We start from the raw sequence: 16634 nt of genomic DNA on the forward strand, positions 1-16634 counted from the left end.
CAGTGGTTGTTAACATACTATAGTTAAAGTGCTACCTTTGTGCAGGCAGTTACTCTCTATACTAGACAGTACTGTATTTGTTTAGTCCTTTACTTTTTTTTATGATTATGTAAATAAAAATGGAAGAAATCTGTTCCTTTCATTAGATATTTGTATATTTGTCATTATTTTCACCAGAAGTGTTCATTGCATGTTTACTTACAGAGCCTAGATGTGTCTCATCTAAGTCAAGAGTTCATCCTACGAGAGATCTCTCAAACCTTGTCTCAGCGGAAGAAACTTCATTCTCAAGTGTCTAGGCTGGAGTCTGAAGTCAACAACCTGGAGAGCACGGCCCCAGATAGTGTCCGCACTGCCACTCCCACTCAACGACCAGATAAATCACCGGGTAGACACAAAACCAGACACCGAAGTCGTAATCAGGAGTGGCCAACCATACCTGATGTAGGGAAAATAGAAGAGAAAAATCCAGAGATCTTAGCTCAGAAGATTCTAGAAACTGGGAGACAAATAGAAGCTGGTCGAATTCCGGCATTACCTGCCGGGACGGAAGTCAGGGTGCACGAGGGGCGTTTGCCCATCAGCGTGGAGAGCTTGCGTGGGCCTCTCCTTTCAGAACCCAGACAGTCTGACGTGCGATCCCAGCCTCTGCAAATAAGCCAAGAACCTGGTCGAGTGGTGGTAGTAGCCCAGAGATATGTGTCGGGTAATACAATACCTACCAAGGTCGAGTTACCTCAACAATTAGAGACCAAGTATCAGCCGCCCCGACCACCTTCCGAGAAGAACCAAAGACCGTTCTCTATGATCCGTGCTCATGAACCTCCCAGAGTGGCAGATTTTGAAGATCGTCTCAAGTTAATAATTACTAATGTTCTAAATGAGGACAAACCTCCAGCACAAGCAGTGCCTCCTAGACCGTCCCCAGTTCCATCACAATCGCACTCTCCTTATCCTTCGCCTGGGACAACCAATCGCTCTGACTTCAAGAGGGAGAGAAGAGGAGAAATCCGGGAGTTACGGGATTTAAGAGAGTCAAAAATTGGCCAGCCAGATTATACACAAGTGTCGCCAGCCAAATTAGCCCTTAGACGTCACCTCTCTCAGGAAAAACTAGCGCTGGAATGTTTCCCAAGTGCCCACAAAACTCCGACCATCACGAGAAATGTTGGGGATCTTATAAGTGGTGAGGTGGAACGCACATTAGAGATCTCTTCTCAATCTATTATCAATGCAGCAGTTGATATGACTATCTCAGGAAAGTCCATATCTCCACGCCCTAATTCCCGAATATCAAGAATAGTGGAGGAAAGTTACGGTAAACCTCACACTCCCGACAGTGGTGACGGGAGACAGCAGTCACCGGCTCTCAGGATGGTTTACTCCCCAATATCTCGCCCTAATAGTACAGAGAGTCTCCCTCCCACACCACATACATCACAGGCAATGGAAGGGCTAATGTACCCCAGGGTTAAGTCACCAAGAGGTCCTCAATACGAGGAGAAGCCACACATGCCTCCACCGGTGCCGTCACCTGGGAGAGACGGTCTTGAGGCACGACTTGCTTCCATGTATGCCAACAAGTGTCCCCCATCCACCCCACCCATCTCCCAGGCCACCCCACCTCTAGCTCCTGTAGGAGATGCTAATAAAAATCGTACTGTGCCACTGCCAAGGACTGAGATATCACCTGTTCCCCATCCTTTTACTGAAGCCCGAGGGTTACCAGTTGATGGTCCTGTTGAGGGTCTTGCAGCAACACTACACGCTCGTTTCATCAATAGACCTCATCTTCAGACAAAGGTGAGTATGTCGGGACTGTTTGATTTGTTGTAGAAAGTTGTTGAAGTTACACTAATTTGTGTTGGCTGTTATTCTATTCTTATTGTGAGGGATTCATCTGTCAAAACCAAAACTTTCAAGAAGTATGTTATTGTTTTTTTAGTTAATCTTGTGAAGCAGCAACAGTGTTATAAAAAAAATATATGAAAGGGAGACATGTATTTGTTTACACCATATTTCAACCCCTTCTTGTATTTCTGGACTGGTGTAAAACTCTCTGAAACCATTACCACTTCCTAAATATTTGTGTAGCTCATGATCCAACCTTCCTGCTCCCCCTGGTTCAACCTAATCTCACTTGAACAAGATATATCCTCGTTTCAGCTGTTGGGGGGGGGGGATGAAACTGATAATTGGATGACATTGTTAATTTGGTCCATGAGTACATAGACAATCATTAACTGTAAATAGAGCTCTTGTGTTATTGTTGTGTTCAAACCAAGTAACAGGGAAGATGTGTTAGAGTTAATATTTGTCACAAGATTCCTCTGAAAAATTAGGGCAGGTGTTGCCTCCACAAGATTTTATATGCATTGAAAAACTGACCCTAATTTTCTTTATTTTCATCGGTTGTGACTCATTGACTTCAGGTGAAAGAGGAGCCAGTAGAGACACGACCCACAGAAGACGATCGGTTGAAGCGAAAGATGCGATCCCCACCTCCAGTAACCATGGCCATCCCACCAAAGAAACAGCACTACTCCGAGGGTCCTCCTCCGCCACCTCCGCCCTCTTCCAATCCTTCAGTCATGACTCCGCCTCTGTCAAACATTTCTACGTCCATGGCGGCGTGTGTTGAGCCGAGCCCGCCATCTTCATTGCAGTCGTCGTCATCCAATAAACCCTCCATCATCGTTAGTCAGCCCACCACCAGTCAGCTTAAGACTGAGCCGTTGGAAAAACACCCTGATGGTAAGGTTATGCCCATAAACTTTGACCGCTCTTTATTTGTTCTTCCGTAATGACAGTCTTATTCATATTGCTATTGTCTAATGTTAATATTTTACACCATTCATTTCCTATAAAGTAGTTCTTATATTTTAGAGTAAATTTTTAATATATTTACTTGTTTCAAATATGTACTACTTTAAAATTTACATCTAATTATTTAGTTTTCTCTTATTCTTCCTATGGCCCTTAAGTTGTGTAGTTCCGCACACACATTTGATTATCTCATGTGTTAATGTTTGTATTGTCTTGCTTTATTTTCTGCAGTAATTATTATGATGATGCATCACATATCCCCTCCCCCTTCTCATGCATCGCTGTTGTCACGACAGTAGGACGCTTGACGCTGTTTCTCCCCTCACAGCCCACATGTTGATACAGTATTATTATATTTCATAGTAAAGGATAGTTTTTATGAGTTCCCAGTTCAGTAGAACAATTTGAGTCATGATACCCAGAGGGCCCGTGTTTCCTGCCACAGAACACATACTGTGCTGTACTGTATCATGAATGTGTAATGTGATATATGTCCTTTGCATTTATTTTGGGCATGAACTGTGTCTTGGTGTCAGTGAGTTCAGTACTATCATCTACAAAGGAATCTACTTGGTCGTTTTAATCATCAGTTGAATATCTGTCAGTATGACTTCTTGTTGGGAAGTTTCTGCTCATTGACTGGCCTTTGGTTGTACTCTGATACACTTGTTATATTGGAATACATGGTGCCTTTTCTTATAAAAGATATACTGTATTGCAGTTGGTCACAATTTACTGTGTTTCTTCCACTCATAACCCTTTTTTGTCACTGTTGTGGGCAGCAGGCCAGAATCAAGAGAAAAAATAAAGCACCTTTTACTCACTGACCTTACACAAAAAAAAAAAAAATTGTTGGTCTTTTTGGTAAGCTTTTGGGTGGAACCAGAAACAGTTAGTTATGGTAATGTTTGTGGTTCCCTTAATATGCTTTCCATATACATTAATGTTCGTGAAATGATGAATATTGAAGGCCTACGGTAGAGAGTAACAAGTATTTACAGTTGCAGATTGGTCTGATCCTGGATTATAGGATAGAGTTGTCCTCAGTGCCCTCACTCTAAAGAATCCCACACTCCCCAGTCATTCTTGGTCTTAGTGATTCTAACTAGTAGGGAACAAAACCTGGCTGTAAGATGAGAAAGAGGAAGAGAGAGAACTTAGCTAGAAAAAATAGAGCAAATATATCCTATCTAATCACTACACTTTGATCCACAATTATCACAGTTCTAGAAATTGGTTTAGTATTGTAGTCATGATGTCACATTATCTGATTTGCTACCATTTTTGTCTTCTCAACCATTAACCTAAATGGTCCAAATTTGGTAGACAGATCTGTTCAGTTAAGATACTTGCTGTCAGTAATCCTGCATTACTGGTTGCTAATATTGTTCACTTAACTCTTCCAAAATATGTAGAAGAATTATTTTAACTGACATGAACAATGTATATATGAATAAGGAGAGAAGATGGTGTGGTGTTGAGGTTTTGTTGCTGATACATAATACTGTATAGTACTGGTCTTTGTGGAAGCAACAGATAAACCATATTTTGCAGCAGAGAGAGAGAGGGAGCATCAGTTCCTAACTTTAACAGCAGCTGGAGTGAATGAATGAGAGAATCTGTGTTGCTCTTTATCCTGGTAACCCTGCACAGTACATTAGTGAGAAAGGGATCATAAGACAAACTAAAAATGAGAAAAAGAAACAAATGTAAATATTTTTGAAAAAAGTTTACAGGCAGTGACATTTATTTGAATGGAAAGAAAATGTGGATATTTCAATTTAAACATGTGCAATATATTGCTAGAATATTGTGAAAGGCTAGAAAACTAGAACTTGTGTGTTTTAGAACAACTATGGCCTGCACCATGTTTTGTAGTACAGTACAGTACAACTGTTGCCTATATTGTAACACAGCTGTGCACAGCTTTTCACCTGGCAAGACTTTGAGTCAGTCTTACCCAGCACAAGTGTTGATAACCTCATCACACATTTGACTGTAATGCACATTATTATTTTGCCTTTCTTACTTGCCTTTGTCGCTTCATCACATTCATTTGATTTGTGTGTGTGTGTGTACACTTTATTCACTTATAGTATTTGGTATTTCTCATCATTTGCCTATTATTCTGAGAAGTTCATTAAATCAGGTCAAATGTTGCTGCAGCTCTAATGTTGCCATAATATGGTTGTGAACATTTGGTTCTGTACACAATATGTGTACAGTGGGTGTACATGGTAGGTGTACAGTATCAGAGTGACCAAGTTTTGTGAGCAGTTGTTTTTTTAGCTTCACTTTGTTAGGGTTGTACTGTACTGAACATGTTTTAAGAGAACAGAGAACAGTTGTAAATACATACGAGATATGTTTGTTACAGTCAGTACTTGGTCTCAAATTCAATACAGGTGATATAAAGTTCTGTTTGAGACTTACTAGTAGAAGTTGGACCCATTAATTGGAAGAGTTTCTATTTTCTTGTTTAAATAATTTGTTTTATTATGAATGAGTCTGTCTGTCAGTATGTAAGGTTTTGTGTCTTAAGCTTGACTCTTGTATTATTATACTTTTAGATATTTTGATGAGATTTGCCTTGATACTGTACTGTATATATCTTTACTAGCTGAAGTGCTGAAGCAAATTCCAGTCTTCTCAAAGGTCAACAGTACAGTTTTAGATGAAAGATTCTTTATGTAATGAATGAAGATGACATGACTATAGTGCCAACTCCTGAGGCACAAGTGGCAGGAATGAAGTCACTAGTATTTATTGTGTGTACACAGTGTCACACACTGAGTAAGCTGACCCTATTACTGGTAGGTTGATCCACAATCATTCTTATTTTTTTTTCACACCTAATGAAATTATTCACAAGTGACTGGAGTCCTTACTGAACCAAGATTTCTTGCATCCTAAACAATAAGGGATAAAGGTTATCTTTAGAGATGCCACTTTATTGCTGAAATTGTTGAAACATATCATTATGTTTTAGTTCTTTAACCCACATAGGGAAGATTGACCCCAGGCTGGTAATCCCATTATAAGGTATTAATGCTTCTTGATCACAACTTTATGTACTGGTTATAAGCCGCATAAGCATTTATAGACAGTTAACATTTCCAACTTCAAGAAATATCAGAGAATCAGTAGGGTGTGTAGCACAAGATGAAGCACTGACTTCTGCTGGGATGAAGATACAAAACTTATACACTGTACCATTAAAATGTATAATGTTGTGCAGTACAGTATATTACTTAATATGTAATGGTGAACACTAACACTTCTTGCTTATAAACTGGTTATGGTGAGCTTGATATTATATGGGAAAGTAACCAATATCTTTGTGTTGTGTCTGGGTCAAGTCGAGAGGTGCTTGTTCTTAGTGCAGTTATGATCACTGTGGCAGATTGAAGTGGCTGTTTGTTGACCTGGAGTGGTAATGATGTTTGATAATTCACACACACTCAAGAATCCCATAGTAGGGGATAGGTTAGGTTAGGTTACTCGTATTTTTGCATTTAATTGTGTTTGTTTTCTCTTTCTTTTCCCTTCAACAATTTAGATATTTTCCATATTTGGACACCCCACTATGACCAACAGTGATGCCAACATTTCCATCAAATACTTAAAGTTCACTAAAGATTATTTACTAAGGGGATTGTAATAATTGACACTCGAATGCTTGGACAAGTCTGCACCATTTCTTGATACTGTATAGTACAGTAGTGTACATTAAAGAAGAATTCTATTTCTTTGGTGGTCATGATAGTGTAAATCTGCTCTTAAGATTGTGGATGCCTGTAGAACTATGCACAAGGACAGAGAGCTCTAATAGATGGTCATGAAAGGTCTGTGAAAAGTACCAGTGTGAAGAGACAGTGAGAGTTATAGTTGAGGTCTGGCCTAAGATTTTGAGTTCAGTGCAAGTACCAGTGAGATCAAGACCTTAATCATTGGCCGGTACTATAAATGTGGAAGAACAACAACAACACACCTGTTACCTGTTAGAGAGAATGAGTGACAGAAAGTGAGAATCCTTTTTTTTTTATTATTATGATTATTATTCAGGCCACTGTACAGGTAGTGTTTGAGCAAAGGGTCAGACACATGTACGATTTATTTCGTCTTGAGAGCCATGACCAGGCTGTTAGTGTCTAGCTGAAGGATGCCACCCAGCTCAATGATAGGCAGGAAATTGTTTGTCAACTCAGTTTATTTTTAACCAGTGTAGGAGGTTAATATGAAAGTACAGGTATGTACTGTAACGTATTGTGTGTTGAGTGCCCAACATCAATAGCCGGGTGGTTGAGTGAGAATCTTGTTTTACTAATAATTTAATAAAAGCTTGGGTAAAGCAGTCAGCAGAGTAGCAGTTTAGTGTGAAAATCTTAATTTCGTGGTGGATTTTCTATGGTTATTAGGCCTTTTACAATGATATAGTTAAGTTCTAGTATTGATCTATTGGCTCCAGTGCCTGGCTTTGAGCCTAAATTCTATAAATCAATCAATCTAGTATTGATTGGAATGTTAAAGATATTTTTTGTAAGCCATCCTGCTCTTAGGAAGTTATTTGTAATGATAAAATGAATGCATGTGTTAGCCATAATTATCTGATGGCTTGGTGTCTCAGTTAGCATGAAGCAAGTTTTATGGCTGGATGCCAATCATCAACCACTGCGCTCATAGCTGGCAAGGCAAGGCAGGGTCGCTACTCCCAGAGGTAATCGGAGTTTGTTGCAAGGCAGTGATATTAGTACAGTAGTGGAATCATTAGCTCCCATTCTTTCAGTAATATAATTGGTTATGAATGATAAATGTTTTGGATGGAGAGAGAAGAAAGGAAGAAGAAAATCCCCTGACATGTAAGCTAACATAAGATTGAAAATACCTGTGTTGAGATATACAAAGTGTAATGACTGGCAGTCTCTCCTCTTGTCCTCACTGTGTTTTACATAAAAGAGAAGAGTGGAACACAAGTCATGTGGTGTTGATAATGAGAAACAAAGCTTATTCCTTGATATAAGATAGTGGTGTGTGTATTAATATTATATGTATACTGTACAGTATTGTTAAATGATTGGTAAATTTAAACACTGTATTTATGTGATATAAGAGCTTGTTTTTACTCCAGCCCAGACTGAGGCTGTTGTATTTTGTCATCATCTTTGTAGTTTGTTTGTTTGTCCATTAGTTTTAGCTTAAAATCAAGATGCTGTACTGTACTAGTGTCACATAAGGTATTTAACAACATGCTCAGATATTTATCTTGGGTTCAAATACTGTAATCAGTTTGAAGATGATTGCCTTTGAATAGTATTGTAGCTGTTTATTGATAATTGATGCGAGGAATTATTCCACCACTACCGTGCTCTTCATATTTTGCTCATAATGGTATTTTCAAAAGGTTGAAACATGCAGGTGTAATAATAGGCATTGAACTTGAGCTGTGTGATGGAAATGTAAATGTTGGTGAAAGAACGCTTACCTTGGAGAGGTCAGTGAAGGTTCATTTCACATACAGGTATATATCCCTCGCTACACAAATGTTAGCTCTGCGAGTACAGTATTCACTTTTACAAATAATCTATTCTTACACCACTTTCTCACTATACAAAACCCACTGTACCTTAAGGTTATGTACTAAATTTATGCTTCATTAATTTGGTACTAAATTACAGTACATACATGTAGTTAGTTTTTTTGTTTTTGTGAACTGATTTCATTTTGTTTAGGCATAATATTGAGGTTTGCTTGTCATTGGGGAACCAAATCCTATTTTTCTCCATACAGTCTGTTATATTATTTGATATATGAATATCCACTTTACAAATGATTTTCAAGAAACGTAAACCATTCGTATAGCGAGGGATACCTGTACAGTACTGTATTAGTGAAGAGAAAATATATTTTTCTTCATTGAAAAGGTAAGTTTTGACCATACTGTATAGTATTAGAATTATTTTATTTTTATTTTGTTAATTTATTCTTGTTTTCTAAGTGAGCCACACTGTCATTGTGTGGTTTATACAGGTGCTAGCAAGGCCACCAGACAGCATATGTGTATCCATTTTATAATTGGTCTAAATGATTTATTAAGATTGTGTTACGTCAATAAATTTATTGAAATTTTCTCATGCTGAGCTCTCTTGTCTGGTGTGCTTGATGCTCTCTCAGACTGGGGAGAGGTAGTCCCCAGTTGGTACAGTACGGTATTCAAGAAGAGTACTGTGCTTGTAAACTTCTTTTACCATCTTCACAGTTTGCTTTTATCCATAATGGCTTGTATCAGTGCATTGTGCCAGAAGTATTTTGATGTGATGGAGCCCTGCCGGAGTGTACATAAGAGGGCCAACATTTGTTACTGATCAACAGAAGATTCTCTCTTTGACACTCTCTCTTTTTGACTATCTCTCTCTCTTTGACTCTCTTTCTCTTTGACTCTTTCTATTTGACTCTCTCTCTCTCTCTCTCTCAGCACTTGCTACAGCCAAGGTGGTCCTATAGTCACTTAACAACTGATAAAAACTAATACTATGGTGCTCTCTTTCTATTCTCGTGTTGTGGCTATCCTTCAGATTCATCAGTACTCTTAAGAATTGCACCAGATCACATTTCATGCTCTTTACCAATAGATAGGCAAAATTTTTGAATGCATTTAATGGCATAAAATGTAACTAACAATATGTACTGTGGATGAGAAAGGTTCAGGTGGCACATATGTCCACAACCTTGTCTGGGTGCCACTTTTGGGGGAGTAACCTTCAACAAGACTCGGCAAGACCTAACGCCACGTGCCACAGAGAAGAGGTAAAGTTGGACGACTGTAATGACAATTGTGACATTGACACCTAACCTTGTGGCACTATTGATCCTTTTGAACCACCTGCAGGGCTCTTAATGTGAGATTACCCCAACCTCATTTATCCTCACTCATTTACATGATTTTTGTTGATTATTTTTAGGCTCTAGTCTGTCGCCCCGTTTGTTGCATGCTGCTAGTAGAGTATAATGGGAGAAACCAATACTAACGGGTAGTCTTGGGTAAGTATTAGAAAGCTTTGTGCATGACCGGAGCTTTTAGCACGTCCTAGCCACATGTCGCCATCTGTAGCCCCACCCTGGTCATGGTAGGTTGCGCTGCACCGCTCTGATGCGCCGTGCACTATACCTAGTCATTACTGCTCTTGTGTAGCCATCTATTACTTCTCTTGGATTTTAAATTATGATTTTATTACCGATTCTACACTGAAGTGATTATTTCAGTGATTCGGTTAAGACAAACCTTACGAGAAAATGTATGAGATCAATCACGTAGGTTTGTGAAGAAATGTGTAATTTTTGCACTGTTTAGAAGGTACAAACTCTCAGCTGTTGCGAAATTTATGAAGACTGTTACTTGTTGCTGTTGGACCCTTTATATTATACAAGAACGCATTACTGGATAAGGTGGTGGTGGTGACATAATTAGTGCCGAGAAAGGAGAGATCATGACCAGGGCTCAGAATATAAACAGTCAACAGCCAGTACAGTATTAGCTTGGTACTCACGTCTGCTTCCCCTCTGGGTGCTCACAGTAGTGGTCAGGCAGTGCTAACTCACAAACTGTTCCTTTGTGTCCTACAGCCAGTGTTACACCACAGTCTTCTTTAATAACACATCTCTCTTTCAATTATACACCATACCTTCTCCCTCACTTTTTTAACATTCCATTTAGTAGTTTGTTTAGCCTTGGAAGCACTGCTAATGGAGAAAAGAAACCACTTTACCTCTTTTTATCTTAGATGGCTCTCTTCATTGGCCTTGTCTACAGTGGTGATGCCACTACACTACACACCCCATACTGTTACATGCTATTTTCTTCCTTTCTAATATTTCTTCATTACATCTGCTTTTATTATTACTGTAGTATTCCCTACATATACTGCTGTATTCTGGATGTGTGTACTTGTTGAGGTATAGTATCCTCTTTCAGAGGTTTATATTTGATAACAAATGGGGAGCTGATGTTCACTCGAGCAGTTACCAGATACAGTACAGTATGTATTGTAGAATATTGATGCGAAGAAATGTATATGCCCTTTATGTGTTTGCCCTTAGGACAAATATTTCTTTTACCTGTGCTGCATATGTGTGTATAGCCACCCAAACACACACATGTGCACAAACACACTCACACATAAATAATTATGGTTAAATCCTCTCATAAATAATCAGAAACAAGACAACAAAATGTATCGAAATGTAGAAAAAAATGCTAGTCTCATCTCAAGTCAACTTCATGCTTTGTTATTAAAGTTGGGTTGCCTCTGGAACAAATGGCATCTGAGCGCCAGCTGGGTTGATACGTAGATCAATCTTACAAAATTTCTTTCGTAGCCATCTAGCCAACCCATCATGAAGGATGTCAGTAATTGTGGTGTAATGCTGTACTTTTTCACTATGTATATAGGATGGCATGTGCATGTAACTGAGTAGAAATATATAAAGTTACGTACTGTATATCTACCCGAAAATTAGAGTTGAAAAACAACCATAACAGCTCACAGCCATAGTTTTCTTAAAATAATATTACAGTACCAGGAAATATGAGGAATAAATAAAAATACCAATAAATAAGTTACAACAAAAAATACTAGTGCCAAACCAGTAAATAATGACCAAATGAATGTTAAACACAGTTGCCATTAACATACACTTCCTGCTCCACCATAGTAACGAAGATCAGCTGGGATGCTGATTCCCTAGCAACGCTCCCCACCAGCTACACTCTGTGCTCTTTTACCCTTTTTCACAATATGTATTTAGGATGGTGTGTGTATGTAACCGGGTAAAAATAAATGAAAGTCAAGTATATCTACCCAAAAATACGAGTTGAAAAAACCATAACATCTCACAGCTTGGCCCAGTACCATGGTGGTTACTTGGCTACAGTGCCATAATTAATCAATATTAAACACTGTTTTAACAGTAAACACTAATGATAACAGTAAATCCAGTGAAGTATGGCAGGGTGTGAAGAGAGTTACAACCGCGAATGACGAGTTAACTAGCAGTCACTTGCTCCCCTTGCCAGGCATAGCCAGGTGTACGTATGGGAGAAATATATGACCTCCTTTTCTCTCTTCACTTGTTTGGGCACCTACCCATGGCTGGATGAAGGTGGTTGAGGGCGTTTGTGAGCCATCATAAGCACAAGGAGCACAGTTAAGAGAGCGGAGTAGCACACGCACGAGACGGACACGTGTTTAACCCGGACTGTCACTGAGGCCGAGTGAGCGCACATGGCCCAGCCACCCTGGACGAGAAAGACACCTTGTGGGATGCCATAAAACTTGCAGGCTCCCCGTCCCAGCTGCGAAAATGCCACCAACTTTAAAACTACCTGCAGACATTCTTAGATACATCCAGGGTGTCATCCGCTAATAATCGAAGGCCGCGAATTGTAAGGGCATGCTGTATTGTCAATTTTATGTGCTAGGATGCAAGGAGTGAATCCCAGTAGAAATTGATTTAGGTGTTATTTGATGAAGTGTTTGAAGAGAAGGATCCCGAAGCAATACTGTATAGCATAGTAAATGTACTGTCACAATCAAAAGAAAGTGTGATAGATTGTGTAATAAGTATACTCAAAATTAATGTTCTCTTACAATTGTTGTAGTGTCACTAAATAGCTAGGTTCAGGGATAGTGCCACAATGATTGGCTAGGTTCAGGGATAGTGCCACAATGATTGGCTAGGTTCAGGATAACCAGAGTGTCACACATCACCTCTATATTTTGATGACATAATTCATTGCAGAATAAATAGTACTTGTTTTGTGAAGAAGGGTTCCTTATACTGTACAGTAGTGTGCTACCTGTGAGGGTGTTAGTGGTACAGTACTGTGCAGAGGTTTGGAGCCGAGGTGCTGGAGGAAAGTGTAGTGAAGGTTAAAGATTTAGTTTTTTGTTTATTTAATTCTTGCAACACCACACTGGACATACATTCTTGGATGCAAATTAAGTTTTTAAATAAATTTAACAATACAATTTTTAAATGGGTAAATTCAATGGGCTGTTAACTGCTGCTGGTTTTTTTCAATCAAATAAATATACCGTTTCCACCATAATAACATATATTTTTTTAATACTAGTGTATTAAACATATGTGAAAGGGTGGCAGAATAAAGATCAGGTGTGATATGTGATCCACTTCATATAACCAGGAAAGTTAGATGACTGTGTGTGTGTGTACAGTATATGTATGTGTGAGTATGTACAGTGTACATACTGTATGTGTGTATGTATGGTATACATGTGTGTGTATGTACAGTATATGTATGTGTGTGTGTGTACAGTATATGTATGCATGTACAGTATATGTATGTGTGTATGTACAGTATACACACTGTATGTGTGTGTGTGTGTGTGTGTGTATGTATGTATGTACAGTATATGTATGACAACACATTTTGAACAAAGTTGATTGCTGGTAAACAAATTATGGAGAGGAATGAGATAAAGAAATGGTGGTTGAGGGCTTGTTGTAAACCCCCCACAGGTATTAACAAAGGAACGTTACATTTTCACATGTCTTTAAGGTAGTAGTTCTATCATAGACACACTGTATTTTCTGCACATCTTTTGACACATCCTTCTTGTAGATGGAGAGTCTGTATAATAAAGTGGTGTACATATGCCTGATCACTGGCCCAGAGTGTGGTAGCCAGAATTCCCTCGTAGATGTTATGGTTTTTGATGGTGCAAGTAATGTGGTATTACTGGTAACTTTGTGGTGTTGTACATGTCAGTGGTGTGAGTTATGGTGGTGGTTGTGGGGTGTTGGACATGTCAGTGGTGTGAGTTATGGTGGTGGTTGTGGGGTGTTGAACATGTCAGTGGTGTGAGTTATGGTGGTGGTTGTGGGGTGTTGGACATGTCAGTGGTGTGAGTTATGGTGGTGGTTGTGGGGTGTTGGACATGTCAGTGGTGTGAGTTATGGTGGTGGTTGTGGGGTGTTGAACATGTCAGTGGTGTGAGTTATGGTGGTGGTTGTGGGGTGTTGAACATGTCAGTGGTGTGAGTTATGGTGGTGGTTGTGGGGTGTTGGACATGTCAGTGGTGTGAGTTATGGTGGTGGTTGTGGGGTGTTGGACATGTCGGTGGTGTGAATAATGGTTGTATGTGTTGCCATTCCGAGATTGCTTCGTCATAATGAATATTGTGAGTTATTGCACATCACTTTTTCATCGCAGTGACAATGCAAGAAAACCATTTGGGTAGCGACCATTGTAAAACCGATCTTGGCTATTGCATAGCAGTAAATGGTGTTAATTTTATAACATTGTAAAACTGATCGATCATATATAGATCCATCGTATAACGGTCGTTACCTGTACCGTCATTAAGATGGTTTTAAAAACAGTTAACTTGGAGGGGGCTGATACAGCAGTGGTGTTGAGAGAGAATTGCTATGGGAAGAGAATGACTAAACTAATGTACAGTACTGTACTTGAGTGAGAGAAATATAAGCTAGGATAGAGAGCTTTTGTGATGAAAAAAATAAAGGAAAATATACATTATGTACTGGGATGTTATTGTATGGGGGTGTTAGATGGACCACCCTATTCATCATAAGAGCAGAGAGGGGAACAGTATATAGATTAATAAAAGCTTTCATGTGAAGTCTGTTGTCCGTTCTCCCTACGTCATATATTGATCCTTAACTTAATATTTGAAACTCTGAGACAGTCAATACTATGTGACTTCCATCATCAGTGTCACTTTTGATCTTCTTTGGAAACAATTCATAAATAAATTTTGTGAGAAAATCCCACATTTTGATGTTCATTAAATACAGAGTTACATGTACTGTACTGTACTGTATATACAGTATGTTAAATTGTTTATTTACTAAAGACCTGCAGCTAAAGATTGTCTCCACCATAGCTTTGGACTGTACCATAGCACACTGTTATATGTTACTATTAAGTGCTTATATAAGTTAGTAGCAACTGAACTATTAGTTAAGTAAGCTGTTTATAAACCTGGTTATGTGGAGGCATTTGGCTAGTGACACCGGTCAGCTAAATTGCTTGTTTTCTTTTATGGAATATTTGACTTATATCATTGATCATTATCTAATAAGCCTCATGTAAAAAATAATTTGTACGAGGATGTTTTTATTTTTATTTATTTATTTTTTTTTTTTTTTATTTATTTTTTTTTTTACAAAATGACATACAGTATTTATAGATACAGCAAACTTAAGTTGTGCCTTCTTTCATTTACAAATGGTTGTGTTTATGTCCTCAGGGTTGGAGCGAAGTGACTCCCCACTACAAAAGTGGCAAGATAAAATTAACAGTGGCTTTGACAAGTTGGTAGCCTTTGCTTCTGAAGTTGACAAACGTCGTAAGTCCACAGAGGGCACATCCCCACGACAAGAAGGGTTTGCATCACCCAGAGGTAGTGAGCGCCGACCCCCACCCATTGCAGAACCCCCACACACCTTAGAACGTGAAGCATCAACTTTTCGAAGCAGGCAGGAGGAAGAGGAAGTGGTACGGAGTAATGATGCTGCTGGTCCCCCTCCATATTCCCCTCACTCTCCGCCCAGATTGTCACCAAGCCCCATACCAGATGGCCGACCTCCTACACCACAGTCGCCAAGACCCCCAGTCCGTACACCCCCCATATCTTCTCCTCCTCCGACTCCTTCCCCAGATAGATGCGGTGGTGAATCACCTGGTTTTTACCCTCCTCGAGGAGGGGAGACTCCCCCATATCTTCCACCAGAATTGGAGACCACACGTCTAGTGTCACCCATCACGTCACCCACAGAACATGGCATTTACCACCACCATTTCAAAAAAAAATTTTACCACAAGGAACAGATAAGTCCTCTAGATACAGACCATCACCACCACCACCACCACAACAATACACATCACGGCAAGTTCCGTCCCAAAGGCAAAAATTGGCAATGGAGGAATCGATCATCTCATCACCAGTCATCTTACCACCACCACAGCAGAAGGTCCCCACCTCCACCACCATCACATCAGCTGCCGTACAACAGCGGCACCTCACATCACCATCATCACCACCACCATCATCGCCACACTGCTACATACCCACCATCAGTGCCGCGCCATCACCATAACCACCACCAGCTGGTGACAGCAGCACCACCACCACAGCGATCACAAGGCCCTCAAGCACAAGGTCCATACTTCCATCATTAATGTAAGTTAACATAACAATTTTCATGGTGCTATACTGTACTATCATAATTAAATATTTCCTTGTCAACATCTTTATTTAATGAATTATATAAATAGTCGAAAGTTTGAGAAATCTTGAAAAGTTTACAAAAAATATATGGATAAAAAGGTGATTTTCAAATCAGCAGGTGGGTAATATTGTAGTTACAGTACAAGTCCAAACATCCGGACTGCTTGGGGATTGGGTCGGTCCGGATTTTCGGATTTTCCGGATTCTCAGGCAGTACTTTTAAAATTCAAATTTAAGGAGGAATAAAGAGATGAACAGGTACATTTTGATAGTTTATTCATTAGCAATTATAGCATGCTTCATTTATCAAAATGAGCAGTTTTAATGAAAAAGCTGTGAATTCTAGAATTTTATTCTTTGCCTTTTTTATATCATAAATTGTAGACTTTCCAATGTCGTATGTTTCCATTAGAACAGTATTGCTCACACCACGTACTAGTTTCTTAATTATTTCAAGTTTGTCACTCAATTTCAACGTGTTCTTCTTTCTCTTCACACAACGAAGTTTATCTACTTTAGGAGCCATTATTATGGGCT

The 16634-nt window shown here is 39.2% G+C and overlaps 1 protein-coding gene across 3 annotated transcripts in view; it reads left to right on the forward strand.

Annotated features, from left to right (window-relative positions):
- LOC121873236 (histone-lysine N-methyltransferase, H3 lysine-79 specific-like) overlaps positions 1–16634 on the forward strand; it is a 50706-nt gene that overhangs the window by 24525 nt on the left and 9547 nt on the right. For all 3 annotated transcript variants that reach the window (XM_042376618.1, XM_042376628.1, XM_042376639.1), the window contains 3 exons: positions 205–1803; positions 2433–2754; positions 15117–16049. In XM_042376618.1, coding sequence (XP_042232552.1) covers positions 205–1803; positions 2433–2754; positions 15117–16048 — 2853 coding nt within the window. In that variant the 3' untranslated portion in view covers position 16049. The remainder of the gene's footprint in view (positions 1–204; positions 1804–2432; positions 2755–15116; positions 16050–16634) is intronic.

Source organism: Homarus americanus, unplaced genomic scaffold (genome assembly GCF_018991925.1).
Source record: "Homarus americanus isolate GMGI-L3 unplaced genomic scaffold, GMGI_Hamer_2.0 scaffold55640, whole genome shotgun sequence".
NCBI classification, from domain to species: domain Eukaryota; kingdom Metazoa; phylum Arthropoda; class Malacostraca; order Decapoda; family Nephropidae; genus Homarus; species Homarus americanus.